Consider the following 27,651-nt stretch of genomic DNA (forward strand, 5'->3'; position numbering starts at 1 on the left):
ATGAATCGCCCCATTCTTGTGCATCTCGAGCAGATGCCGGGAGCCTGGCGGAGGGCATCTCCCTCCTGCTTTAATAGATCCGCGCTTGCCGGTGCGCCCGTCTCCCCAGACAGATTGCAGCGTCTCCTGCCTGGTTCCCAGCCCCTTAGCTCCAAGCCTCCTCTAACCCCACAGGCGTGCTGAGCCCGGAGCCGTGATTTCAGGGTCCAGGCTGGCACACCTGCACTTGCACAGCCTCGGCAGCATGCACAGCCTCACACATGCTTGGACTTTTTGGGGTGTTGAGGATGAGGTGGGGTGTTCCCCCCCAGGGAGCAGCAAAGCTTTGGTTTGCGGGCACAAGGCACAGCTGCATAGGATGGGGAGGTGGTGGTGGGGACGGGTGGGCGGCAGCTGTGGTGCCAGAGCTGTCCCCCTGCCATCCTCCAGCCCACACGTCTGCAGGGCAAGGAAAAGTCTGGTTATTCACAGCCTCAGCCTGGGCATTTTCTAAACCCCTTTACTGATGTGATTTCCTCTGGACCTTTGAACAGCTTTGAACTGGGTGATATGGAGCACATTACAAATTCACTTTCCCAACAGCCGAGAAGGACCTGGGAGTACTGGTTGATAGTCGGCTGAATATGAGCCAGCAGTGTGCTCAGGTGGCCGAGAAGGCCAACAGCATCCTGGCTTGTATAAGAAGCAGCGTGGCCAGCAGGGCTAGGGAGGTGATCGTCCCCCTGTACTCGGCTCTGGTGAGGCCGCACCTCGAGTGCTGTGTTCAGTTTTGGGCCCCTCGCTACAAGAAGGACGCCGAGGTGCTCGAGCGAGTCCAGAGAAGGGCGACGAGGCTGGTGAGGGGTCTGGAGAACGAGGCTTACGGGGAGCGGCTGAGGGAGCTGGGATTGTTCAGCCTGGAGAAGAGGAGGCTCGGGGGCGACCTCATCGCTCTCCACAGGTACCTCAAAGGAGGCTGCGGCGAGGTGGGGGTTGCTCTGTTCTCCCACGTGCCTGGTGACAGGACGAGGGGGAATGGGCTGAAGTTGCGCCAGGGGAGGTTTAGGTTGGATATTAGGAAGAACTTCTTTACTGAAAGGGTTGTTAGGCGTTGGGATGGGCTGCCCAGGGAAGTGGTTGAGTCGCCATCCCTGGAGGTCTTTAAAAGACGTTTAGATGTAGCCCTTAGCGATATGGTTTAGTGGAGGTCTTGTTAGTGTTAGGACAGAGGTTGGACTAGATGATCTTGGAGGTCTCTTCCAACCTAGACAATTCTGTGATTCTGTGATTCTGCGATTCTGTAACAGCCAGGATTTTATATTTTTTTGCCTTTCTCCTTTAAATTACTCAGCACTGATCATGCTGAATTAATCTAACTGGCAATTTTTCCTTTCCGCGCTTCGTAAATTAAATATTAGGGCAGGGTGCAGTCATTAGCAATGACTAACTACCCAGCAAACACTTGTGGCATTCTGCTAACCCAGCAAATCCGTTTCCAAAAACGTGTATTTTCTAGTGGGAGAGAAGCATTGCACGGTGCTCCCAAATGATGGTTCATGTTTTATTATGACAAGCTGGCTTTAAAACGCATCATCTGCTTGAGGCAATCGCTGCTCCCTTGGGTTGCTTCGTATGGGTGCTGCCGCTAACACGCCGCTGCTCCCTGCATCCTGTGGTGTCCGGGTGTGGACGCTTTGGCCAGACCTTGCTTTTGGGTGTCCCCAAGGGGCTCTCCATCAGGAGATGCAAGCGGGCAGCACGAGCAGCCCCGCTGCCCTGCGGCGTGCTCAGTGGGTGCCCCGAGGCTCCGTGGACACGGGTGGGGTTTGCTGCTTTGTAAGAAGCGGAGCTCTGGCTGAGGGCTGGGCGCCAGGCGGAGTCCTGCAGATGAAGATCCTCCTCCTTGCAGGAGATACACCTTGGTTGTGCTAACGTTGTGCTGCCAGACCAGAATATTCCAAGGAAAGGCATGAGATGATGGGCTGAGAGCTCCAGATGGGCCCCTGAGGTCGTGCTGCACAGTGCTGGCGGTCCCCAGCACTGCATGGAGCTGTGCATCCGCTCGCGGCTTTCCCAGCGCAGCCGTGCTCGTGCCACTCATGTCCCATTCCTGCTGGAAACATGAGGGCCCTTGTGACCCCTGTCCCCCCCAGTGCATCCTTCACCTCCTGCCACTGCCTGGCCAAAACATCCGTGCTGGCTGCAAGGGACAAGGCAGCTTTTTCATCTCCTCCAACATTTTGCAGTGACCTGGCTTCCCTTGGGGGCGCATCGTGCCGCTCTCTTGCCCCTCAGCACAGGCGAACTCGCCGGGAACCAGCGAGGGCTGCGAAGCGATGGAGAAAACCTGGAGCTCAGCATCAGCACAGCTTTTCTCCCAGCCTCAGTGAAGCCTCATGCATGTCAAGATCTCAGCACGAGAGCACAGCAGCCGAATGGGACCACGTTGCCTGTGCCAAAATCAGAGGCTGCTGCTGTTTCTCCTCCCTGGACAAGGCAGCGCCAGCGGACAGAGGCCAGCACGCCGAGACGGGCCCACAGCCACCAGCATCAGGGGGATGGAGCTGGGGACCGGCAGGCTCGAGACTACCCTGGGAAGCGAGGCTTTGCAGCCGTGATGCTCTTTTAATAGTCTGTCTTGGGGGCATGGTAAAAACAGACATTTGGGATGCATTATTATTGGTGGAGTTTTATTGAACGCTGTTTATTGTTTTCAGATGCAATAAACCTAGCAGGGGAACCCAAGAGACTGATGGATCTAAATATTCTTCAAGCAAGTCCCAGCTCCCCCGCTGAGCTGCAGCCCCAATAATTACCCCCGGATCAGCTGCAAGCCAATGGTAATTAAGGCACAAGTACGGATGGCTTGGCTGTTACCACTGGCAAAAGCCTCCCTGGGTGAATCCACCTTGTTGGATCGATTCTCACCACGAAGGTAACCCCATTGCCACATATGCCGAGACACACGGCATGCGGGGAGTAAGTGGCTTAGGGGATAATGCACACGTCCTACCAGAAGTTACCTGGGTGCTGCTGGGCTCAGTGGAAGCAAGCACTGCTGGTGATAATCAGCAGGGACCCAAGGCAGCCGTGGTGGCTGCAGCATTTGGCGGTCACATCTTCGTGGTCTCTTAATTCATTCCCCTGCTGTTCCATTTTCAAAAAGTTGTATTTTTATTTTTTTCTTTAGAGCTTTGCCGTTGGTGTCGGCTGTTTTCTGAGACAGCAGAGAACGAGGTAAGGCTGCTCTTCAAATATTGATGCTGTTGCTCAGTTAGCCCTGGCAACATCAGTGCCATCAGCTCAGCGGGTGTTTCACCAGTGAGTGTGGTTGGCCCTGGACACATTGGTCTTCGGGTGGAGACGTTGCCCTCCAAGCTTTGGCCTCTTTCTGGCCCTTGCGATAAAGAGGAATAAACTTGGCTGGGTTGCACCCTGCCTCCAGCGGGAGCTGCCTGCTGGCAGCCTGTGCTCCGGAGCCAACAGGTCAGGTTATTATCCGTTTGGAAATTAGCATTAATATTGCTGATTGTCTCGGGGATTAGAGGCCTGGCAAAAACAGCCAGTGCAGGAGGATGGCCTCGGAGCCTTAGCTGGAAAAGCCCCGAGGGCCCAGCTGCTGAGCTCGGCGTGCTGCTGGGGACGAGACAAGGCACGGGTGGACGGGACGGATCCCGGCGGGTGCTCGGTGCTCGGCAGGGCCGCGGGCTGCCGCTTCCCACGGGGCCTTCGCGCGGTGGGACGAGTTTCTCTGCAGGAAAACGAATGCTGCTGCTTCACCGGCGGCCCTTGCCCGTGTCATTTGGGGTGGGGTGGATGAGCCAGGCTGGGCCACCGGCAAAGCCGGCGTGCGTTTGACGGTTTCGAGCACCGCAGAGCCCCTCCGCTCCCTGTGCCCGACGCGTTTGGGCACCGGCGTAAATCCCGAGGGCGGGCAGCCCCGCCTGGTTAATTTTTGGGCTGCTAATGGGGTGTATGTGTGTGTGTGTGTGTGTGTTGGGGGGGGGGATGATGAGCGCACCCTCCCCTTTTTCAGGCCACCCCCAAAGCTTCTGGGGAGCCGCTCGGCGCCTCCAGGCGCGCACGGGGAGGGGCCCGCGGGCAGCATACCCGCACCCCCACCGGCCTCTGCCGGCGGCCCCCCCGCCTTCCCCCCGCCTCTTCCCTCCCTCCGCCCCGCAGCCCAGCCCGGCTCTGTGCGCAAGCGTGCCCGGGCCCCCCCCCCGCAGCCCAGCCCCGGCTTAACTCCGCTCCCCCCCCGCCCTGCCCGCTGCGGAGCCCGGCACCCCCCGGCCGCCCCATGGTGAGTCTGCGGCGGGGGGCGTTGGGGTTTGGGGGGGGGGGGGGACACGCACTGGGGCTGGGGGGGGCTGAGGTGAGGGGAGATCCCACCCGGTCCTACCGCCCCCCCCCCTCCTTTTTCTGTGTAAGAGCACAGCGCTGAAGGCGCTGCAAAAGGCTGCGGCTGGGCTCTGCCCCATCTCGCCTGCTGGAGGAGGTGAGGGGGGCCGGGGGGGCTTTGGGGTGCGGGGGGGGGCTGCGGTGCAGGAAGCCCCCGCCGCTGCTGGGGGGGGGTGCGCGGGCAGCCGGCGATGCCAGCAGCAAAGCCACAGCAGCCCCCTCGCTGCCGGAAGGCGGCTTTATTGGATTTGTTTTTAAATTCCTTTTCAAACCGTTTTATCCTTCTGGAACTAGTGCCTGAGCGTGGCTTGGCGCCCAGGTGTAATGGAAGCCGGATCGCGTGCCCGACGCCGGCAGCGGGGAGAGCGAAGCGATGCGTTGCGCTCGCCGTGCCCAGGGGAGCGGCCCCCGCCCCGGCCAAGCAGCGCCCCGCATGAAAAGCCCTGGGCCAGGCTCTGGATGGATGTCCCGACGTGCTGCTTCCAAGGAAAACAAACAAACAAACCAACCAACCAGCCCTGGAAACCGCGAAATGTCTGTGTGACATCTCCGAGCGCTGGTTTCGAAGGGTAGATGCAGTAGTGATGCCAGGGCACTTCTGGGGCAGGTCCTCAGGGTTTCCATGCGAGCACACAGCGGGTGCCCTGCAGGTGAGGCAGCACTGGGGGGCTCTGCTTCTCACCGCCCCCCAGCCGGGGTTTGGTGCTGCTCCAAAATGCTCCCGGCTGCCCTGCGGAGGGGAGGACGGAGCTGGCACCCACCCGACACGCTGGGGATGGAGAGCTCAGTGCCGGCCCTGGGCTTTGCTCTGCCCATATTGCTAGCGCAGCAGCGTGGGCTCAACGTGATCTGTTCAGGCAGCCGAAGCCTTTTCCCACCCCTCAGCGTCCTCCGTCCGTGGAGCCTGGGAGCTGCGGCTGGTGGGTGCGCTCTGGCAGTGCCTCCCGCCCGGTGACCCCAAAGCCGCATCCCCGTGCGCCCGGCCGGAGCGTGCCCCGGGCACCCTGGTGCAGGTGGGGGCTTGGATGCTGCGAAACCCCATCCTGCCCCATCGCGTGTGCCTGTTCTGCAGGGAGGGCTCGTTCCCATCGGGACGTGGGGATGCTCGCTCCAAAGGCAGCAGAAGAACAACCAGCGGGACTTCTGCCCACCGAGCATTCACCATCGGATCTTTTGCCGCGTGAGCTGAAGGGGTTTCATTGTTCTCAGGGGCCTGGAGTGGAGAACAAAGGAAATCTTCCTCCGGGGGCTTTTGTTTGTGCTCCTTCGTGGGTTGCTTCGCTGGGATGTAATGCATCTGGCCCAGGAAGCCTCGTGGCATTGCCTTGCTTTCCCTGCCCGGGTCACAGAGCCGGTGAGGGGCTGATGCTCGGTGTGTGGCACCTGGCCCTTGGGCTGCTGGTGGCTCCGGTCCTCCCCTCATCATGGTAGATGGTGCGGGATGAGCTAATTAATGCCTGCTGGCGGCGCTTTAGGGAAAGCCCTGCTGAATTTACCTGTCTTCTCTGATGGGTGGCTCTGCTGGGATCTCCATCCTACAGCTCCCCAAGATAAAGAGGCTTTCAGCTGAGCAGACAGATTAAATCACAGGCTCTGTCAGTTGCCTTCATTGAGGCTTCACGTGGTGGCAAGTGGCTGGGACACAAGGGACACCCCACGCAAACCCCTGTCCGGCTGCAAAACCGACGGATCTGATGGTTTAAGGACACGTCCAAGCTGTAACGAACTCCTGGCGTCATTATGAGCTGTGGCTTGGGAGCAGCGTGGCTTGCTGGACTCTTCCTAACCCTTGTGCTTAATTATCTACATCATTAGAGGCTGCTTTCTCCTCCAGCTCCGGGCAACAATTTAATAGCAACTGCTACAGCAATGTGCTGAATCCCACAAGGATAGAGGGTAATGGCTCTGTAAATGTAAATACGTGAGGAGGAACGCTGTTGGCACAGGCAGGGCTCTGTCTCGGTGCTAACATCGCCCGCAGGCTGCCATGGAGATCTGTGTGCGGGGCAGGGACTGCCAGTGACCGCAGCATCCTTCCAGCCCTGCGTCCCTTCCGTTCGTCAAGGGAAAGCCCCTGTTTAAGTCCTTTTACAACTTCGGAATGGCCGTACTGATGTCTTCGAGCCTGGGTTTTTCCTGCTTGTGTCTTTCGCATGCTTACAACCCGCGGGCGTGGAGGTGGGAAGCCCGGCGGCTCCCCTCGGGATGAGGAGCCCTTCCCGCGGAGGTGGCTTTGGTACGTGTCCCCTGCCAGCGCCCGGTGATGCTCATCCGCACGGTACCACGTGGACTGGCCCCGGCGTTGCAGTGAGAAGAGGAAATGATTTTACCGGTCACACCACTATCTGCAACTTCTTGTTCTTGTTTTTCTTTGAACTCGGCTCCCCACTTTACTCTTGCGCTGCTTGGATGCCTTGTGCAGTTTCTTTCCTTTGGCTGCAGCCCCCGGGGAAGCGTGCGTTTGTTGTGTGTTTTCTAGGAAAATCCTACGTCTTCTTGGAGGTGGGGGGGAAGGGCCAGTTCCTGCTAATCTCTTGTGTTTCCAGCTGCTGACCCCTTGCGTGTGACCGTGGATGGGGTTGGAAGTTTCCTCTGAGCAAGCAAGGGGCAGCTGGATGCAGCCGTGGCGGTGCCGCCGGGTGTGCTCGGTGCAGGAGCGAGCCCCGGCTGCTCTCGCCGACTCGCTGCCGGCTGGGGCTTCGCTGAGCGAAGCCGAGCGGCTCCGACCTGCTGTGGGTGAATGAGGCGCAAGGAAGGAGGTGGAGCAGGGTGCAGGTGGGGTCAGCATCACTTCAGTGAGATGCTTGGGGTTTTCTGAACGCCCAAACCACTGCTCTTACATGCCGCTTCTTTCTGTAATGTGGGCGTGGGTGTCAGCACAGAGCCAGATGTTGTGTTTATTTTATTTTTAAAATTTTTTTAAGGTGCATATTTACATGTTAGCCATGCAGAAAGGCACGACGGAGGTGCCTTGGTGGGTGCACTGAGCATTGGCTGCTCTGGCAGGGCTGGGGCCCCCCCTGAGGACCTGTGCCGGGTCCTCTTGTCCCCCGTGTCGGTCGATGCCCTGAGGTGGCCAGGGGATCCGGTGCTGCCCGGGGACATGGGCTTGCAGCTCCAAGCACTGAGAGTGAGCTGGGGCCGGAGGAGCAGCCGGCAGGACTTCTGCAGGCAGTGCCATTGCCTTCGGCTGTCCTAAGGGCTAGGAGCCGGCTGCCTTGCGGGAATCGGGGCACCCTCACTCCTGGTGCAGTCACGGTTGTTTTAAAGGATGCTGAGCTGGGGGAGGACCCTCTGACACCACGCCTGCAAAGTTATATCAACAAATGCAGACTTCTTCCTTCGTCTTTTCTTTTTCTTTTCTTTTTTCTTGGTGGGCAAATCAGGGAGCACAGAACCGCCCCAAATCACGCTGCTGCATCCAGGTAGGAGTGAGACGGGCGCCGGCTGCCTTTTGTAGTGGTTCGTTGCCGTTTGCAGGCTTAGAACTGCGCGAAGCCCTCTTGTTGCTGGCTCTCTGAAGGAGGCTTGGACCTGAGCTCACGCCGTTGGAATTCCCTGCTGTGCCGGGAGAGGCTCCTTGCCTCCAATCGCTTCCAGATGCCGTTTCCACTCCTTCAGCTGTTCCTCTTGCAAAATGTCTCCGGCCACCCCTCCCCGAGCTGCCGGTGGTGCTGGGGCCGGGCTCAGCATCCCCGGTGTGCAGGGACGCATTGGCTGAGCCTGGCGTCGAGCTCCCTGCCCCCGGCTCATTGGGGTGTTGGGATGAGCCCTTTGGGCTGCGGAGCCCTCAGTCAGACCCCGCTCTGCGGTTTGGGCCAGGGCTGGGGCCGTAAAGCTTCTTGCAAAATTTCTGTCTCCTGCTGGAAGTGAGCGCTGCCGAGGAGGGGGCTTTGCTCCGCTGGGAGGTGCGGGGTTGGAGTGCGGAGCCGCCAGCGTCGCGCTGCGTTTCGCAGCCCCAGGACGATGCTGTCCCCTTCCCCGCGTGCCCACCGCCGCGGTGACGCTCGATGGGCAGCGCGGTGCTGGCGGGGATGCAGCTGAGTGCGGGCTAAGGGAGAGAGCCAGGCACCCTCTGCTAAGTAAATGCACTGGGCATGTTCCCAAAGCACGGAAATGCGGGCAGGGGCTGTGATCCCAGGCTGGCCGAGCCCTCTCCCTGCCGGCCTGCCAGCTGGGCATAGGTTTAATTTCCTTTTAAAAACACGAGCTGGGCTGGAGGCCGGGGCTGGTGGAAAGCAGCGGTCTGCCTGCAGCTGAGGCGCCACAGCCGGGGCCGGCTGCGTCCCTGCCGGGGATTTGTCACCGCAGGGACGCCGGCACTGAGATGGGGACCGAGGTTCTGGTGGCGTGCTGGGGCTGGGGGCAGCACCGTGGTGCCTGCCCCAGGGCATTTGTTGCGCTTTGGGGGACAAGGGGAGGGCGGCTGGGGAGGACAAGCATCTTCCCATCTTGGTGGGGGTGTTTGGGGCCCCCTGCCTCTCCTGCTTGCCATTCTCAGCCCTATTTCACCCCTGGCAGTTTTGGGGGAGGGAATGATGGTGAAGGAGAGGAACTAAATCCACCCTGAGAGGCTTTTCTTTTTTTGTGATGGAAGGCAGAGGGGGCACCGCTTTGAGGTTTTGCTGGGGAACTGGAAGTTTCGCAAAATGGAAAAATCCTCCTGGGGGTGGAACTGACCCCCCCAGCCCCTGCTTGTCCAGAAACCAGGCTGAGACCCCCTGCCTGCAGGGGGCACGTGCCAGCCGTGCCGCCAGCCCGCAGAGCTTCTCCAGCCCCGCAGCGGGGCAGGGAAATGCCAATGAATCGTTGAGGATGCCTGATTTGGTTCCTCGTCCTGATGCAAACTTGCATTTCTGGGATTTTGCTGATGGAAAACGCAGCTCTTGGCCTTTTCCGTCTCTCTCCTGGATTTTCCTTGCTGAGTGGTGCCCGAAAGCCTCGAGCCCTGTTTGTTTTGCTCTAAAACTGCAGGCGAGCCCTTTGCTTCTCGGAGGGCCGAAGCGCCACCAATTCCCCGTTTGCTTTGGGTTTTGTCCCACGGCGTACTCTCCCGTTTCGAGAGCCAAGCTGAAGAGCCCGCAGCCCTGCCAGGGACAGTTAAGCTGCTAATAAAACAGTCTTTAATTGTGGTGATTTTAAGGAGATTATTTCCCTGGCCCGCGTTCAGCTCGGACAGTTGCTTTGCGTTGTCTCCCTTCCCTTGCAGCCAGGTTTTCCTCCCTGGGACGTCGGGGCTGATTTTCCCTAGGGCATTCCCATGCTGGGTTTATCTCTAGCTTTGAGGTGGCTGCGGTCCCTGGTTCCTCCGTGGTGTTTGTGGCTTTTGGGGTGCTGGTTACCCGCAGCATCTGTGCTGGCCGGTTTCTCCGTCCTCCGCCCTGCCTGCACGCACGCCCTCCCCAGGCACGTGGAGCTGGTTGAGCAATGCCATCGTCACCCTCCCTCCCTGGGGCAAGCCCAGTGTGCCCCGAGCTGGGTTGGCCCTATTCCGCGTCCCCTTGGGATGCTGTGACGCTGCTGGTCTGGGGTCTCCTCCATCTGCTCACCGCAGGGACCTGAGGGCCCCGGCATCCCTGGACGGGAAGCACCTGAGGGTGCTGGTGGTGCTGCTTGTGTCCACCTGTGGCTTTTTGGAGGCGGCGAGGACTGTCCTGGCCACTTCCCTACCGCTGGGTCACGCCCAGGTGTATCCTCGGAGGGTGTCTAGCTCCTCTCCACTTCCTTCCCTCCGTAGTGCAGGGGACATGGGGACAGGCGACTCCCCACGCCAGGCTTGGGAAGCTGCAAGCTCAGATTTTGCATCTTCCATCCCCGAGCGGTGCCAGCGCCTCCTGCTTTGTCCAGCCTGGGGTGTGCAGATGTGCGTGGAGCCGCCCGCGCCCGGCGAGCACCAGGAGCTGAGCAGCTTCACGCAGCGCAAAGAGTGAGAGGGACTGGGGTGAGAGTGGTCGGGAGAACTGGGGGGACTGGGGGAGAGCGAGAAGTAGGAAAAATGCCCTGAGAGGGGCGATGCGGGGGCATGCGACGCCGCCACGGACTGTCAAAAAGTGGAGAATTAGAGAGATGGAGAGCACGGGGGTCGGGTGGGCTGTGGGACATGGAGATGGTGCCAAAGCTCAGGGGAGCGAAGGGAGGCGGGGGTTAAATGAAACTCTGCCTCCTCGCTGAATTAAGCTGGAGAACAAGGCGTCAGCGCAGCCAGGAACTGCGCCAAGGGCTGGAAAGTCCTCGGGCCCATCCCTGTATGATAACTGCTGCGGCTTCCAAAAAAAAAAAAAAAAAAAGGAATCACAAAGAAAGGCCTGTCTCCATCCCCCGAACGTGTTGTGGCCTGGGCTGGTACCTGGGCTCTGGACCCCAGCCCGTGTTCCCAGAGCAAGGCGCAGCTGCCGTGGAGCTGGGCTGCAGCTCTCTAGGCCTCATCGCTGCGTAATTAACAGTGTAGCTGCTTGATTCAATCTGCATTTACAAGTTAAATTGACAGATTATCTGTATTATGTAAATGCACATTTAAATCTTAATTATTTGCCTGGCTCTCCTCAATGCGTTGGATGTCTGGAAATCAGCCGCTTTGTGCTTGCTGGGTTGGGGATGCTCCTCTCGTGTAAGCACGGAGCTTTTCTAGGAAGCATCTGCGTATAAAACAAAAATAGTCTTTTTTTTTTTTTTTTTTTGATAGCAAAACTTAATTTTAACCCCGGTGCCATGCTCAGCTGCTGCTCTGAGCGGTGATTTTTGCCTGGTGTGGGGCACTGCTGGCTGCTGGGCGATGTTACGCATTGCTAAACAGGACCGACTGCACCCTGACTGCAATTCCTTGTGCCTCTTCCTTCCTCGACGCTGCTTTTTTGGGATCCCCGGCTGTCATTACTCCTGCGGCCGGGAAGTGGCCAGATGCTAGCCTTGTTAAATAGCTGCTAAATGAATGATCTCCTGGATATCTCGTGCGCCATCATCGCTGTTGCTTCCATCGCGGGGTGATAGCGATCGGGATGACGTGACGGATGTGCCGGGCTTGGAAACGCTCCTGCCGTGCCAAGCAGAGGAGCGGTGTCTGGGCGAGGATGATCTCACCTGGATCGTGTTCCCCTCCCCGCGCGGCTCTTGCTCTCCCTGGGGAGGTAATTTTAAACGAGGGCAATGGCTCAGTGAGGGTCTCGCGATGGCGCTGGAGCACGGACGGATGGACGGACAGACGTCTGAGTCGGTTCAGGTCTGGTCGATGCAAGGAGGAGACTCGCTGGTGCTCGGGCTCCTCTTCCTCAAGAGGTTGTTTTTGGGGGGGGGGGGGGAAGCAAAAACATTTGGAGGTTTTTTGGCAGGAGCTGTTGAAAAGGCGGCATGAGCGCGAGGAAACGTGATCCTTCCTCCCTGCCCCTGGGAGACGGAGCCAAGCCCGGGGGCAGCGGGGGTGGCACTGGGGCTGGGTGCCCGTGCAGCCCCCGGGGGGCCGGCACCACTGCGTGCCGCTTTCCTTCCGGCTTGGGAGCGCCATGGGGAAGAGCAGCTTCACGGGGCGTGCGCTTCATTGTTTTATTTTTGTTTTTGTTTTTTTTTAAAGAAAGCTACTCGATTCGCAATGAAGAGGGAGCGCAGTTTCCAGGAGCAGCTTGTCCTGACGGAGCTGGGGAGGAACAAGCAGTCAATGAATTAAAGATGGGTGGAAAATGAACAAGGGAAAGTGCAACCATCAGCTGGACGGGTAGGAAAACACCAAGCCCGTTCAGGGCTAAACAAATCATTAAGTGTGTGTCTCCTGCCAGGGACAGCAAGGAAAGCTGGGGTTGGGTTTATTCTGTAGCATCTCTGAGGGCTGCAGGCTGGGCATCAGCTAGTGCCAGCACTGTAGAGGGCAGAGATTGCTGATTTTAATCTTTAAAGCTGGGCTGTGCTGGGGAGGTTTTGGGGCAGTTGAGCTTTTGGCTCCCCGGGGAAGGCTTCTGCACGGTGGTGATGCCGTGTCCTCCGGTGCTGGTGTTGGTGGGTTTTTAAATGTTGTTGTGAAACTTGAAGGTGCAGGGAAGAGCAGATAATGTGATGAGAGCTGTGGTTTGAGTCAGTCAGAGAGGTTGTGGTGCTGCCTTGAGAAGGCAGGAGCCGGAAACCACCGGCCATATAAACCATCTGGAAAGGATGAAATACGTGGTGGGGGTAAGGACGAGCTGCCCCTCCACACCGCCTTTGGAGGTTGTTGCTTGCACGCGGCATTGCTGGGAAGCACTCGGCACACATGGGGAACGGGCACGCAGCACAGCCCGCTGGTGCAGAGCCCAGGGAGGAAGAGGAGCAAAATTCAGCTCTCTTTTTTTTTTTTTTTTTTTTTTTTTTTTTATTTATCCCCGCTGTTGTCCATGGGGATGCTCCCCGCCGTGCGAGCTGTAAGGACGTTCATTTCCTGGCCAGGTTAGCTGCGATGCTGGGTCACACCGCCTGCAGCGTGTCATGCTGCTGGGGCCCCTGGTGGCATGGCATGCCGAGATGGTAGCCCTTGGCCGGGGAGGTGCCTGAACAGTGTGTTTTTGCCAGACCTCAGGCTGGGAACAAGTAATTGCGCTGGTTAACAATGCGGAGCCTTTGAGGAGAGGAGGACGCCAGGACGTTGATGCAGGGAGCCTCCTCTGGCCCTTTACACCTGGATTTCCATGTGTGAGCCATCCCTGCTCCCTCCTGGGCTGCTCAGGAGGTGACGCAATGATGCAGGACCCCGAGCGAGGCTGGAAAACGCCACGAAGTGGTTGTCCTGTGGGGAGAAACGATCATCTGCAGCTTGCCAGGATCCACCAGCAGTGATTGCTCCTGGCCCTTCTTGTTGAGCTGGAAATACCTGATTTCGGCAGATCCTCCTGGAGCCCTGCTCCTGATGAGCAGTTTGGGGAGGCTGAGGAGCCTTAATGGGCTTCAATCTGCTGTTACAAGCCTGCTTTGCTATGGGGTCTGCCATCCGGACGGGACCCACCGGGGCTGCTGCAGAGGAGGAGGCAGCCCCTTGGCCCCCCTTGCAGGTCCGAGCATCCCCGTCCTGGTGCCGTGCCACGCTGTTAAGTGCTTTAGCAGGAGCTCTCAGGGGGGAGTTTAGCCTCATTAACAAATCCTATAATTCATGGTTCTGAATAAAAAGACTCTGGCTGCTCTGGTCCTGGCTCGCCTCCCTGCATTAGCTGCATCGCCCTGGGGCACTGGCTCACGCCTGCTGCTCTCCCTCCGCCCGGGATATCACTGTCTGGTTATCCCGTGCTGTTTCCTGGGAAATGCAGGCATGCCCAGCTGTTGCACAAAGCTGGTAATCCCCCAAAACACAGAAAGTCAAATCTGTGGCTGCTCAGGTGAATGCAGGGCTGGTTTGGCTGCTGGAAGGACGCTTGGGCAGGAGGGCTGCTTGCTAAACAGTTTGGCCACTTGCAGCGTGGCCCCAGGTGTGTCTGGTTTGGTTGTGGATTGTGGCAAGCTGTGCTTCATTTGCTCTCTGTGCAGAAATGCAGGGTTTGCAGCTGGGTGAACCCCTGGCTTTTGCCAGCCCCCCTGGGGACACTCCCAGGCCATTTTCTGTCCCCTCCATCCGTAGGAGAGTGCAGAAAAGGGCTCCTGCTCACCCGGAGGGGGCAGCATCATGGGGAGCATCTCCTCTCCTCCCATTTTCGCTCTGTCAGACGCTCTCATTGGTGGGGAAAACCCCCTCCAGCGGGCCGGGGAGGGAAGCTGCACGTCCTTGTGCCGGTCCAGCCTTGTTCCCAAGGGCATCTGTGGAAAGCCCAGACCCTGGATCCGCTCAGCGCTGGGAGATAAGCACTGAACCCTGCTGATGGGAGAAGCTGTTGGTGATTTCCTTCCTTGCCTTAGTAAATACACTTTCGCTTTCCTCTAGCCGGGATCTAAAATTAGCTGGGAGTTGTGCAAGCGAGCAGCGTGCGGTGCTGCGCCGCCTCTCCTAGCCCGCGTGCCCCAGGGAAGCCTGGCAGCGCTGGCGAGCACCGCGCATCTCCCATCTGCTTTCCCCAGCTGCAGGGAGCTGGAGATACAGGGTAGGAAGAGCTAAAAGAAGCGGGGAGAGGACGCGGTGCCCCCCCTGGTTACCCCCGCACAACCCACGGGGGCAGAAAACCGCGTGCTCACCGCACCAGCGAGGAACAGCGGGGGCGATGTATGGGATGTGCTCCTGGCACGATGCGTCGGACTTAACCCTGGTGTTTGCGGTGTGTAGGAGCACAGGTACGAAAGCAAGGAAGATGCTTTGCAGAGGGGTGCTGGGCACTGGGAGTTTTTCAGCCCCTGTAATCCCAGCACTCAGCATTTCCCCTCTGAGCACGGGCTGGGGCGTAGCGCGGTGGAAACCTTGGCTCCTTCGGCAGAGGGAAGACGTGGGACGGGCCCCACTTGCAAGCAGAGGGAAGAAAGGCCCTTTTGTTCGGTGCTGGTGAAATGGGATGTTTCGTCACCACTGGAATTCTTTTTTTTTTTCTATTTTTTTCTATTTTTTTCCTGTTCTCTTTTTCCCCTCCAAAACCGAATTCTGCCAAAATCGCCTTGATTTTTGTGAAGCGTTTTGGTTTTGATGGAATGGCGTTTTCCAGTGGAAAACTCCAGGGTTGTGGCTTCACCCCCTGGGATGGAAAGCTTTCCTCTGCAACCTGGGCCAGCTTTGCCTTGCCCCGTGCGAGCAGCTGCAGTCTTGGCCCCCTCTGGGACCACCCAAACCCCAGCCTGTGCTCAGGAAAGCAAGGCTGGCCCACGCCCACCCCTAACCAAGAGCTGGGGGCAGCGATGGGCTCATCCCAGCCCTTGCTGCAGGATGCGGCTGGCTCCCTTTCCCCCTTCACCCCACCTGGCTCCTCATTAGCTGGGGTAATTAAGCTAGATGCAGAACAGCTGTCCCTGCCCTGCTGCGAGGAAGGCGGTTTCTCTTTCCAAAGCAGCGCAGCAGAAGGGTTTTTGTGCATAGAAACTTCTTGCTGGGGGTATTTTTTTTTTCTTCCCCAAACTGCCTGTGGTGGCGAGGATATGGAAATTAGAAAGTTTGGGAAAAGTGAAGCTGGCTGCGAAGCCATGGGGCTAGAGAGAGCTGGAGCAGGTTCAGTGCATGGGGAAGGCACCAGAGAGTCCCGGGGGGTGGGCAGGGGCTGGAGCCCTCCCTCCTGCAGGAGGAGGCATCACCGGGGACCTGCCAGGGTCTCTGTCCGCTTCCTAAAAGGCCGGGTGAGTCACCAGAGGGGATTTCAGCAGGAAGGTTCAAGAGGGTTGGGGAAATCCAGCCGCCCCCTCGGTGGGGATTCCTCTGTAAAGCAGCCCAGAGAGGGGCCCCTGCCGGCGCTCGGGGACGTGGGTGGCTCTGTGGCCGTGCTCTGCCGCACGACGGCCTGTCGGGGTGGCTCGGAGCAGCCCTGGGTGGCTCCTGCACCCTGGTAGCTACAGAAGGGTGGGATCAGCAGGACCCAACGCATCTGCAGGCCGTCACTGGGATTTTTTGGGTGCACGCTCCTCTGAAGCCGAGTGCATCCTGAGCATCCTTTGCCCGCTGCCGTTGCGCTAAGGCTCTCCCCGTTGTTCCTTTGCCAGGGGAAGAGAGGATGGACCCGTAGACCCTCAGCCCTCGGAGACCCTGTCCCCTCTGCTCGCATTGCAAGGACGGACCGTAAGTATCCCCCGCCTCCTTCCTGCTCCGTGTGGTCCCCCCGCAGCATCTCCATGCGGGGGGCACCCGATTCAGCTCCTCCCGCTGCAGGGGGGGCACCCACTGGGGTGGGCTGGGGCCAAGGGGCCGTGGAGCAAGGCTCTGGGTGCAAACGGATGGGTGGGCTGCGAGCGCTGCCAGGAGGGTTACGGGGCACCCTCCGCTGCCATGGGCAGCTCGAGAGAAGGGAGCGTGCGTGGGGGATGCTGAAGCTCCCCAGTGCGTGTGGAGGGATGGAACCGAATCCCTCCAGATGCTGCTTCCCGGAGGCAGGACTGGAGGAACTGACTGGGGAAGCTCCTGCAGGGGTTCTCTTACCCCAACAGTCGCCGTTTGCCCGCACAGAACAGGATGCGTGTGCTGGCACGGAGGGAGCCCCCGTGGAAGCCGCGGGGCAGCTTGGGCGGGGGGCTGAGGTGGCACTCGGGGGCTGCACGGGGGTGGGGACAGTCGCCCTCCAAGGGCACGGCCCTTCTGCTTCCCACGGCTCGTTTCATCCCTTTTCCCTCCTTGTTGCATTGCCACGGAGCGCGTTGGCTGGGAGCTGCCTTCACCTCCCTGGTGCTGTGGGGTCAGGGTGAGGCAGAAGCCCTCGAGGCACCCACCGGTATCCCCGTGCGGCTCCCTGTCTCCCCCAGCTGTCCCCAGCCGGCGGCTCGCCAGTGAACGCAGATGGGATGCTCACCTGGAGTATTTTATTTTTGTATAAAATAAGAAAAGAGCGATGAAAGCCAACGATAAGACCTCCTTGCTGCACGAAGAACCGAGTCACGGCGCTTGCCAGCCTCAGGTGTAATCGAACAAATCCGAATTGGTCAGACGGGAGCCGCTGCTGTCCTGCAGAGACAGCTCTGTGCCCTGCGGTGTGGGGGATGCCAGTGGCTGCAGGAGGGTCAGGGCGTGAATTTGGGGTAGGGGGATACCCCAAAGGCTTCAGGTGCTGTGGTACAGCCGCTTGTTACAACTGAGTTTGAGCTCCCGAGCTGAAATCTGGCTTAAAACCAGCAGCATGGAAGAGCGAGTGGGTGAAACTTGTGGGAGGAGCAGCCTGGGCTGCTTATTTTGGAGACCTGCAGCCGTGTGAACGCTCGTCCAACCCGAGCCTCTCCCCATGGGGCTATTTGCTCTTCTGGGAGAGGTCTCAGCGCTTTTTGTAATAGTGTTGAAGAGAAAATCTTTTTTTTTTTTTTTTTTTTTTTGACCCTGGATGTGCCATGGGCAGCCCAGGGGTGACCTCTAGGTGCTGTTTGCCAGCTTCCAAATTGCCTTTGTCACAGGTAAATATTATGTTAACGCTCACCTGCCAACAAGGGCTTTTTCCCTATCATAAATCTTTGGTCAGTTTTTTGTATGGCTGAGATACCACGGGCTAAGAAAACACTGCCTTCCCCATTAGAAAGCTATTGAGATTGTCACAAAGAGCATTTAAAATGGTCTGGGGCTCTTAAAACGTGATTAGTGGTATCTGCCCCAGACTTGCGGGCTCGTGGTGGTGTTCAGCCACCCAAGAGGATCCCTGCGTTTCCGTCCCAGCTTGGAAACACCCCGAAGGCCCTGCAGAAGCCGGCTGCGCTGCTGGTGCGTGATCGCAGCCTTTCTGCGGGGTTTTGCTGAGGTGCGCTCGGGATCCCACCAGCAGCTTTTGAAAAGCGAGCAGCCCCCGGGGTGCAGGGCGCTCCCGTGCGCCCCATCACCACCTCCGTGTAATTTTCCTCCGTCCCTCCTAGGAGCCAAGCCTAAGGGGATGGCTGTTGCTGTCCCAGCTGCGTTTCGGGGTGCTGGGGAGCTGGCTCTGCAGCGGGGAATCTCCCCGTCCCTCCTCCTCTACCCGTGGCCAGGTTGGGGCGAGCAGTGGGATACAGCCTAAAAAGCAACATTGCCTGGCGGGGAGATGGCTTTTCTCACACCTATGGCTTCCTCCACCCGAGCATGGGGTGCAGGGGTCTCACCATGGCAAAAACCACCCTGCAGCTGGGTTATGTGGCTGCTTTGGTGCCGTGCAGCCATCCTGCACCTCTTTTTGGCAAACCAGCTTGTATTTCGTGTGCATCCCCTCGTCCGTAGGAGGGACGGGCATCTCCTCCCGGGTGGGAGCTTCTTGGTCGCAGAGCCGGGCGTCGTGGGGAAGCTGATGCAACGCGGGTTTAATTCAGCCTGGATTTAACCGGCAGCCAGCAGTGCTGGAGGTGCGCAGGAATTACAAGAGCAACTCTTGAGCCGTTCCCTCTCTTGTTTCAAGCGCCGCAGGGGGAGAGGTCTTGGCAGCGAGGGTGCTGCCCAGATGCCAAACGCCCTGGCAAGCTGGAGAGCCGGGGGTGCCGCCTGTCGGGTGGCCCCGCCGGGAGGGGAGGGCGCGGGGGGCTGCGGGGGCGGCGATGGAGAGGCCGGGGCACGCAGAGGCAGCGTGCCCCCAGCCAGGCTGCGTGGGGGGGATCTGACATCTGACGGATTCCTCTGGTAATTGGGGCCGTAAATCCCGCAGAAAGCTGTTTGATTCCGGATCAGCACCTGAGCGCTCCCCTGCACGGAAACACGCGTGCCTGCTGCTGCCAGCACCTGGGGCTTGCGGGGTGGTTTCTCGTTAGCTCGCCTCTCCTGGAGGTCTTGCAGCGCAGCTGAGGAGGGGGTGAAGAGCTGGGATCAAAGCCCCCCCACGTGGATTTGTCCCTCTGGGGAGGGTGCGGAGCTGTTTTGGGGCTCGTGGTGGTTCAGCGTGCAGGTGATGGATGGGGGAAGGGATGGTCCAGCTTGGGGCTGGGGGGTTTGTGCTGTCCTGTGTGTCTCCATCAGGTCTCCGTTGCTAAATGTGAGTCCCTGGGGGCTGCCAGCGCATCCCTTCCTTGGTGTAATCCCCTCCAAATCCACCTCTGCTCCAGTTTCATAAAACCCCACGTGTTTCTGGGGTGACCTGCTGGGGATGCTAGTTCGTGTTTGGCAGCACAGGGGAATTTGGAGCAGGAGGTGCCCCTGCTCCCGCTGAGGCTGGGGACAGTGGGAGGTGTCCTCTTGCTGTGTCAGCCATCGTTTTCCGAATTTCTGGGTTACCATGGTAACACGCAGGTACGGTGTGTTTCTTGGGGTGGTCCTCGGCTGCTGGGTGGGGTTGCGTGGCGCCGGGACAGGGTGAGGGCATCACACTCCCTCCAGTGCTTGAAATGTATTTTTATTTTTTTTTTTCCCCAAAGGTGGGCTGGGAGCAGTGTGGCCAGTGCCTGCTGCCGCTTTGGTATTTGCAAATCCAACAAAGCAGAAAAAACACAACCCTGGAAAGCATCTGCTTTCCACCTTGCAGCTTGCTGTGATGCTGACCCCATAAATAAGATGCCGGGGTGCATCCCAGCCCAGGCTCCAACAGCTGGGTGCCCCAAATGTGGCAGGGGAGCAGAAAATCGTGCCAGGCATCACCCGGGAGGTGCAGTTGCAGGGATGTATGGGGGCAACTGCTGCAGCCCTGAGCCCTCCTCCTGCTCCCGATGCTCTGAAGTCATTAATCGCCTAATTGCGGTCCGGGCAGGTGAAACGGCAGGCAGTGAATTGCAGCGTGTCGTGACAGCAGCAAAAGCTGTTTTGTGCCCGGCTGCTGCAGCTTGCAGGGCGCAGAGGGAACAGAGCCCCTTCGCTTTGTGTCCACAGGGGAGTTTGCGTGCAGCAGGGGTCTGGCGCTGTGCATCCACCAGGTACAAGCCCCACGGGGCTTCCTGATCCTCGCAAATGTTTTGCGCTTCCCTTGTGCTCTCCTCCGTTTGATCCACGCTGGTTGCTCTTTGTGCTGAGTTGGGGCAAGAAACCCTGTGCTGAGGTTTTAACCCGCGGCGAGGGCGATGCTCGCGTGGGGCTGGGGAAGGGGAGATCTGGCTGCGAACACAGGCGATGCATCTGGTGGCGGCAGCGCTTTCAAGTAATCCGAGCGGCGATAACGTTCAGCCTGGGGGTGTTGTGGAAGTAAGTTGTGCAGACATCAAAGAAAGGGGTTTTTCGGCTGTCTCTTTGAGGAGAAGCCCCAGATCTTGCCCCGCCGGCTGGGGATGCTGCGGGGCCAGCGGGATGCTGGAGCATCCAGCCACGGGATGGGATGGGGGAGCTGGCTGGGTTCGCTCACACCTCCACGCTTTGGGGAGTTTGGGCTGCGGATCTGGCACTGCCAGGCTGGGGGAGGCAGAATTATTACCAGAGCCCCTCCTTTGTGGCCTTGGCGTGGGGGCAGCCTGGGCGTGCTCTGTTTTGCTCTGCATTCCCCAAACCGCTTCACTGAGCAGTGCTTGTTTTCCTCGGAACTATTTAGTTGTTTGTCTTAGATTAGCTTTGCATAAGGCCCAGCTTGTGCACACAAGCCTGAGAAAAAGATCATATAGCCTGGAAGGGGAAAAAAAAGTATTTTAAAGAAACCATTATGTAAAAGCAAACAGTGGGGGTGAGAGCTTGCTTTCCTGGTGTCGGAGCATCTCAGGCCGGTGGGAAGGAGAAGCCACTTGCTGCATGGCTCGGCTGCCTGGGTTTGGTGCTGAGACAGAGCTTGGAAGTGGATGGTGTGTGTGTGTGTGTGTGTGTGATCAATTCGGGCCATAATGCCCAGCCCTAGGCTATAGCATTGGTGTGGGGGCACCCGAGGGGCATTCTCAGCCTCCAGCTGCACGTTTTCCCTCTGGGATTTGGTGGCTGGTTTTCACTTGGAAAAATAACCCCAAACAAAACTCTTGCAGGCTTTTTACTTTTCCTCTGATTTATATCTGTTTATTTTTCGCAATCACAATGGGGAAAGTAGTGAAAGCTGGGGGTGCTCGGTGTCCCGATTGCTGCCCTGGGTCCCTGGGAGGCTGCAGCCTCCGGCAGGGTGCTGGCCCCACTGGGCTCTACTTGGCCTCAGAGCCAGGGGATCCCTTCACAGGGGACACACAGGGACTTTGTTCCCGAGCAGAAGGCGTGCATCAGGCTGGGACTTGCCATTTTTTCCTCCGTGCTCGCTCTGGGCCTTGGGATGCAGCTGTATCCCTCTCCCTCTCCCTCCCTTCAGGTTCCTGTTGCATCCCTGCTGCTCTCGCAAGGAGGGGTTTGCAGTCCTCATGGGGTGGGATGGGTTTTCCAAGTGTGCGGGGACTGCTGGCACTGTGAGCTGGGGGCATCCTTGGTTTTCTTATCCTTCCTTTAAGAAATTTTTTTTGGGGTATTGACACCAGGTGTTATCCAACAGTTTACCTGTATTTTGTGGAGGAGATAAGATCCAGCACGAGATGGGTAGTTTCCCAAAGCGCAACACCTCTTGTTCTCATCCCTTATCACCAATATCGAATGTACATAGTTTTCTGTGCTTTATATCCTGCCTTGTTGCTTGCAGCACCATTTAGTTGTGCTCACTGCTCTTTCTTTTCTGGTGCTGCTGATAAGGAAGGTAAAAGCCCGGCACACCCCCGGCTCCTGCGGGTCCGTCTTGGACCCTGCTTCCTCTTTTCCTTTCTTTATTTTGCTAGTGATGCCCCAAAAGCCCCCAGCAAACACCAGCTGCACCGTCACTGCTGCGCCAGGCGGGGGCCGGGTGATGGATGGCCGCGCTGGCGCTTCCTGGGGCAGGGAGGCGCGACATGCCCCCGAGCGGCGCTGGGTGCCCTCCCGTGTGACTAATCCCTCAAGCGCCTCCTCACCCTCTTCTGAGAGGCAGCTGGGGACAGGCCGTGCTCGTTGCGGGGTGCCCGAGCCGAGCCGTGCCTGAGGAGCTGCCGGGAGCCCATCTGCGTGTCGCGGGTGGAGCAGGAGCCGTCCCCGGGGAGCGATTTATCGGGGAGCGGGGCTTCCTCCGCGTCCCCTGCTTGGCAGGTGGTGCCCGAAGCTTCTCCCTCCTGGTAAGTTCTTTCTGCAGCCCCGCTGGCACCAGTGGCCAGCCCCGGTGTTTGCATCGCAAAGGGGTGGCTCACCCCGCTGCCTGGGAGGGGGGCTGGTCCCTCCTGCCTGCTGTCACACTTCCATCTTTATGATACGTCTCTTTTACAAAGCCTCTGGGCTTTCTCCAACACTGGCTACGATGCTGTGAGAGCCACTGGGATGTCCAGGGGCATTTGGGGAGGATGGCCAACATCTGCCAGCATCAGCAAGATGGAGATTTTGACAAAGTATGAGTTAATTAGGGGGCAGTGTTGGGGCATGAGCCATCACCGAGCACCCAAGCTGGTGATCGGGGCTCACTCCGCTAGCAGGCACCCACCCCGTGGCAAGTGAGCATCACACACCACTGGGGAGAGCCTTGTTAGTCACTTTAATTAGCCATGGGAGGTGGCTAATTAGGGAAGCCTCCAGCTGAGATGCTCCCGCATGACCTGGGACTGGCTTTGACCACAGCCGTTTGCTGGCTTCTTCTAGGAGCACGAGGGTTTGGAGGAAGAAAAATTCACCCCATTTCCAGTGCTGGTGCGTGTGCTAAGCTTACAGCCCCCCTGCCGTGGGGCTTCCCCGGGCTGGGATGCTTGAATCGAAGGCGTTGGAGGTTTCCCAAGTATGTGACGTGCTTTGCTTTGGGGCTGTTTTGCTGCTTCTGTGCTTTCTGCTTGGCTCGGTGGGGCCGGGCTGATGCAGTGGTGGTGCTAGTTGAGTGCCCGAGCTCAAAATTCCCCCAACCCCCCCTTTAAAATTCCCCCAAAGTCACGTGTTAGCAAAGGATGTGCTTAACCTCCCCCAGGGTCATCGCTATGGGCACTGAGGGTTAGAAACTGAGTGTTAGGGCGGGCACGTTGTGGTTCTGCGATGTGAGCTGCAGGCACAAGCTCACGTTTCCTCTTTAACTCATTTTTCTTTCTTAATCTCTGCGTTCATCTGTATGGTGGAGGCTCCTCGGGAACCTTTTTCTAATCGCTTTTATAAACTCCGGGTGAACCAGCTGTAGAAATGATACCCTTGGTGGATGTGGGTCAGGGAAACCCCTATTTAAGTGGGAATAAACCAGGGGGCAGCCGCCTGTGGGGAGGTGTGGATGTGTCCCGCTCCTCCTGGCTGGAGGTGGTAGCGCCTTGCAGCGCGGGATCCCCTGGGGGGCAGGGGGAAAGCCTTTCCCATGCTGTTTTTTGGGGAAAGGCCTGGTTTTGCCTGACAGATCTGACCCGATGCTTCTCTCTCTCCTTGCTCCAGGTGACCGGCGGCAGCCGCGATGAGAGCTCCGGCCCTCGGCTGATGCCTGCCCTGGCGATAAAGATGATCAACAAGTCCCGTGAGTTCCTGCTGCATCCCCCCAGACCCCTCCTGTGTCCCCCCCCGTTCCTTCCTCAGCCTGTGTGTGGTGTCGAGCCCTTCTCCTTGGGGATCCCCAGCAGGGATGGAGTCTGGAGCCCCGGAGTTTGCACTTGAACCCAGGCCCATAGGGGGGCAAGGTTGCTGTTGGCTGCAGCTCTCGCAGGGATTTTCTTCGTTCGGGTGCGACGTGTGTCACCGGCACAGCCATGGCGGAGTGAGCACCTCAGGGTGGCCTCCGCGGCGATGCCTGCGTGGTTTGGGGCTCATGGGGCTTCACTGGGGGCTGCAACCTCTCTGTCCGGCAGGGGTGCTGTTTGGGTGCTCCCCCCTCTTCCCCTGCAAACACAGCCCTGTCCCCATGCACACTTGGTTTTCTTTTCTCTCCCTCCTCCGCCTGCCCTGCCGCTGGCCCGCCAGAGCTCAGCACCCCCACAGCACCTCTTGGCACTGGTTTGGGGCTGGGGGTGCGTGCCTGCTTGTGTCAGGCTTTGCCCTTCACTCGTTTGTCCTTTGCGTGCACCGTGCCAGCATCCGCATTGCTCCTCTGGGTGTCCCAGCCACCCTCGGGTCAGCGTTAGAAATACAGGGTGGAGCGCGGGTGCGGGCACCAGAAAGAACAACACGTTTGTGTCACTTTTGACGCAAACCGTGCCGGTCGGCACGAGGAAGAGAGGTCGTGAGCTCTCAGCCTGGCCCAACAAACCTTTGTGGTTTGGTCTCCTGCCCTTGGAGGAGCTGCTCCTCCTGGGGACTGTGCCAGCAGGGCCCCCGCCGCTCCCTGGGGACGTGGCTGGGCACGGAGAGCGCGCGGCGTAGAGGGAGGCGTTGGCCAAGGTCAAACCACCTGGGTGATGGATCTGCCAGGACGTCCTCAAAACCTGGGGGGATGCCACCGCATCCTCAGGGCCTGCTGGTCCTGGTGGTTTTGTCCCCAGGGGCGCGGTGCCGGCTGGCTCCAGGGTGTGAATATTTGGAAGTGTGGCGCACGAGGCCAGGAGCACCTTGCGCAGCGCCTGGCTGTGGCGGGGACTGCAGGCGGGCGCAGAAACTGAAATGTTTCCTAATGCTGACATCCACTGGCCATGCTGAACATTTCTCTCAGGGGTGCTGGAAAGCCCACATGCTTCATGCCTTCAAAGCTGGGCAGGTTGTAGCTGTGCAAAAGCCTTATCGAGGAGGAAAATCCCTTAGGAAGGGAAGAATGTCCTGCATATCCCAGTTTTCCTTCTCTTTCACCCCTTTCCTTGCAGCCTTCCCTTGGTATTGCCACATCCTCCTTTCCCTGTTTCCCTCCCTGCTTGGGGGGCCTGGGGCCAGGCAGGGTCTTGCCCCCTTTCCAGTCTGCAGCAGCCTGACAACATTTTCTGTTCCCCTCTCTCTTGGCACGCAGGAGGGAAGATACTTGGAGTGCTGGCACTGTTTCTGGTGATGGTGTGGTACTCGATATACCGGGAAGACAGGTACATACAGCTGTGAGTGTATTTTTTAAAGTTTAAGGGCTTCCTGCCCTTTCCTTTGCTCTTGAGACCAGGAGCATCTTGGTCCCAGGCAGACCTGGAGCCCGTCCCTCGTGGGGGACAGCTCGTTCCCCACATCTTGCCGTGGAGACAACTGGGAGAGGCCCGAGGTGGGGTGGCAGTGCCCTCGGCCCCTTCTGGAGGAGGGGGGCAGATGCCAGGTTTCTCCTGTAGTCCCAAAGGTGTCCAAACCCCTGTGGGTTGGACACCGCCAGCATCCTGCCGGCGAGGACGTGGGGTGTGATGTGCCCCGCAGCCGGGGTCTGTAGCCAGTTCTGGTGTTTTCCGAGCTTCTGGAGATGGGTGATAAAGGGAACCCTTTTAACTGGCACTTCTTTTAACTACTTCCCTTGCAGCTTTTATTTCCCCATGCAAGAAAACAAGACGGCGTGCCCTGTCGGAGAGGTGGAGAGGAAGGCGGCACAGCTCATAGGGAAGTGAGTAACGGGGAGGGGGCCCGGGTGCCGCAGAGCTGCCCCCCCCCCCCCCCCTTGGTCTCACTGGTCCTTTGCTCCCTGGCAGCTACACGAGGGACCACCCGCTCTTCTTGCAGCTGAAGGACTACTTCTGGGTGAAGACGCCGTCGCTCTATGAGCTGCCCTACGGCACAAAGGGCAGCGGTAAGAGCTGCGCGGCCGCCTCGGTGCCCAGCGGGCTGGACGTCTGTCCGTCCGTCCTGCCTGCCTGTCTGTGGGCTTTAGCTGCATGACTTGCTTTGGGGTTGCATTCACATGCATATCTGTCCTTAAAATCACCTCCAGGTTGATCTTTTTGGCTGTTTTTCATTCCGAGCAAGCTGTGTCAGCTTGTGTTGAGACTTTAGGGTGTTCCTGCTTCCCCACGTGTGTGTTCCCTACAAAAGGAGGGGTACATGTTTTATTGATCCCCGCTGAAGGATGGTCTGGGGGGCTGGGATTAATGCCCATATAGAGCCTGGCGGGTATGGGGCAGGCACCAGGGCATTGAGGTGGCCATTGTCACCTTCCCCTTGCCGTTGCTTTGCAGAAGACGTCCTCCTGCGCTTGCTGTCGGTCACCAGTTACTCACTCCCCGAGAGCATCCAGAGGTAATGCTGGGGAGGGGTTCGGGTTTTTATGTCTCTTTCCATGACTGCTCTCCTCGAGGGAGCAAATTTGCATGCACTGTTGTGCAAGGGGTGAACTGTCCCCTTCTGGCTCTGCTTGCCTGGTGGCATCACCAGAGACCTGGGGACCAGCTCAGTGACCTGGGGACCAGCAGGCACGCAGGGATGGTGAATGGAGCACGGGAAGCTTTGTAGTCTGTGCAGCACAGGGTCAAAAACCCCTGTGAGTGTTAACAACCCCTTGTTGCTGAACACATCTGGTTCAGAGGGTGCTTTTTGCTCACAGCCTGAAGTGCCGGAGGTGCGCGGTGGTGGGCAACGGGCACCGGCTCCGCAACAGCTCCATGGGGGAGACCATCAACACATACGACGTTGTGATCAGGTACAGCCCTGGGCGTCTGTGTGATGTTCACCCCTGCCCAGTGCCACCCGCAGGTGCTGGGCACGTGTCACTTGCTGCCCGACGTCCCCACGTCCCGTGTCATCTGTCCCCATGCCCCAGGCTGAACAATGCCCCGGTCCACGGTTACGAGCAGGACGTGGGCTCCAAGACCACCATGCGCCTCTTCTACCCCGAGTCAGCCCACTTCAACCCCCGGACAGAGAACAACCCCGACACGCTGCTGGTCCTGGTGCCCTTCAAGCCCATGGACTTCCAGTGGATGGAGGCCATCCTCAACGACAAGAAGAGGGCAAGTGTGGTGGGGAACTGGGTCCACCATGCCAGGGCCCAGCTCTGCCTGGATCCCACCCACCGCAGGGGATTCAGCTCTTACTGGGAGGGCAATGGGCATCTCCATCCTCTTGCAGGTTCGAAAAGGGTTTTGGAAGCAGCCCCCGCTGATCTGGGATGCCAACCCGGAGCAGGTGCGCATTCTCAACCCGTACTACATGGAAGTTACTGCTGCTAAGCTGCTCAACCTCCCCATGAAGCAACCGCGGAAGGTCAAGCAGGTGAGGGGGGTGGCTCTGCATCTGTTGAATGTCTCGAGCGGTGCCGAACGCAGGCTGCTTTGGGGTGTGTGTGTGTGTGTGATCATTAACAGGCTCAAACCTGGCAAAATGATGCTTTGTGGATGCTCCAGTCCTGGAAGTGCTCAAGGCCAAGCTGCTTGGGGCTTTGGGCAACTTGGTCTGGTGGGAGGTGTCCCTGCCCGTGGTGAGGGGCTGAAACCAGAGGATTTTTAAGGTCCCTTCCAACCCAAACCAGCCTGAAATTCTGTGCTGCACCCTGGGGGAGGATTGGGTTTTCCTAGAATCATAGAACAGCTTCTGGTTATGGGGCTGACCCAAAGGCTTCTCCATCTCCCTCCAGAAACCGACCACGGGGCTGTTGGCTATCACCTTGGCTCTCCACTTCTGCGATCTGGTGCACATCGCGGGCTTTGGGTACCCCGACTCGGCCAACAAGAAGCAGACCATCCACTACTACGAGCAGATCACGCTGAAGTCCATGGCTGTAAGCGTCTCCCCCTTTCCACTTCATGTCTGTGATCTCCTTCCCCCCCCCCCCTAGTTTTACAGCCCTGGGGAGCAGGAGGGCTCGGTTGAAGGTGTGGGGTCAACTCAAAGCTGTCCTGCGCTGGGGGGGGGGCGACAAGGCAGGGGTGCTGGGAGGAAAGGGTACGGCTCCCCTCAGGTCTCACCACCCTCCTCGTGTCTCGCAGGCTTCGGAGCACAATGTCTCGCACGAGGCAGTGGCCATCAAGCGGATGCTGGAGCTGGGCCTCGTCAAGAACCTCACCTACTTCTGATGGCGCTGGGGCCGCACAGGGACATGTCCCCATCTC

General features: G+C 58.8%; 1 protein-coding gene across 1 annotated transcript; it reads left to right on the forward strand.

The window, feature by feature from the left end:
- Window positions 1–4,241: 4,241 nt before the first annotated feature.
- On the forward strand, window positions 4,242–27,641 carry ST3GAL4 (ST3 beta-galactoside alpha-2,3-sialyltransferase 4). The gene is made up of 13 exons (XM_035555843.2): window positions 4,242–4,282; window positions 11,945–12,085; window positions 15,934–16,009; window positions 23,159–23,237; window positions 24,651–24,720; window positions 25,134–25,214; window positions 25,300–25,397; window positions 25,783–25,843; window positions 26,148–26,243; window positions 26,364–26,553; window positions 26,672–26,815; window positions 27,177–27,320; window positions 27,529–27,641. Exons 2-13 carry the CDS (start codon window positions 12,051–12,053, stop codon window positions 27,613–27,615), a joined length of 1,161 nt encoding a protein of 386 aa, XP_035411736.1. The 5' UTR covers window positions 4,242–4,282; window positions 11,945–12,050; the 3' UTR covers window positions 27,616–27,641.
- The last annotated feature ends 10 nt before the right edge of the window (window positions 27,642–27,651 follow it).

The sequence above is a fragment of the Cygnus atratus genome, chromosome 22 (genome assembly GCF_013377495.2).
Source record: "Cygnus atratus isolate AKBS03 ecotype Queensland, Australia chromosome 22, CAtr_DNAZoo_HiC_assembly, whole genome shotgun sequence".
In the NCBI taxonomy this organism is placed as follows: domain Eukaryota; kingdom Metazoa; phylum Chordata; class Aves; order Anseriformes; family Anatidae; genus Cygnus; species Cygnus atratus.

Bases quoted from the DNA above. Each gene is read 5' to 3' on its own strand.
- ST3GAL4 (XM_035555843.2), top strand. From the start codon at position 12,051: ATGAACAAGGGAAAGTGCAACCATCAGCTGGACGG. The intron at 16,010-23,158 runs GTAAGTATCCCC...TCCTTGCTCCAG, and splicing joins TCGCATTGCAAGGACGGACC to GTGACCGGCGGCAGCCGCGA. The intron at 25,398-25,782 runs GTAAGAGCTGCG...GTTGCTTTGCAG, and splicing joins CTACGGCACAAAGGGCAGCG to AAGACGTCCTCCTGCGCTTG.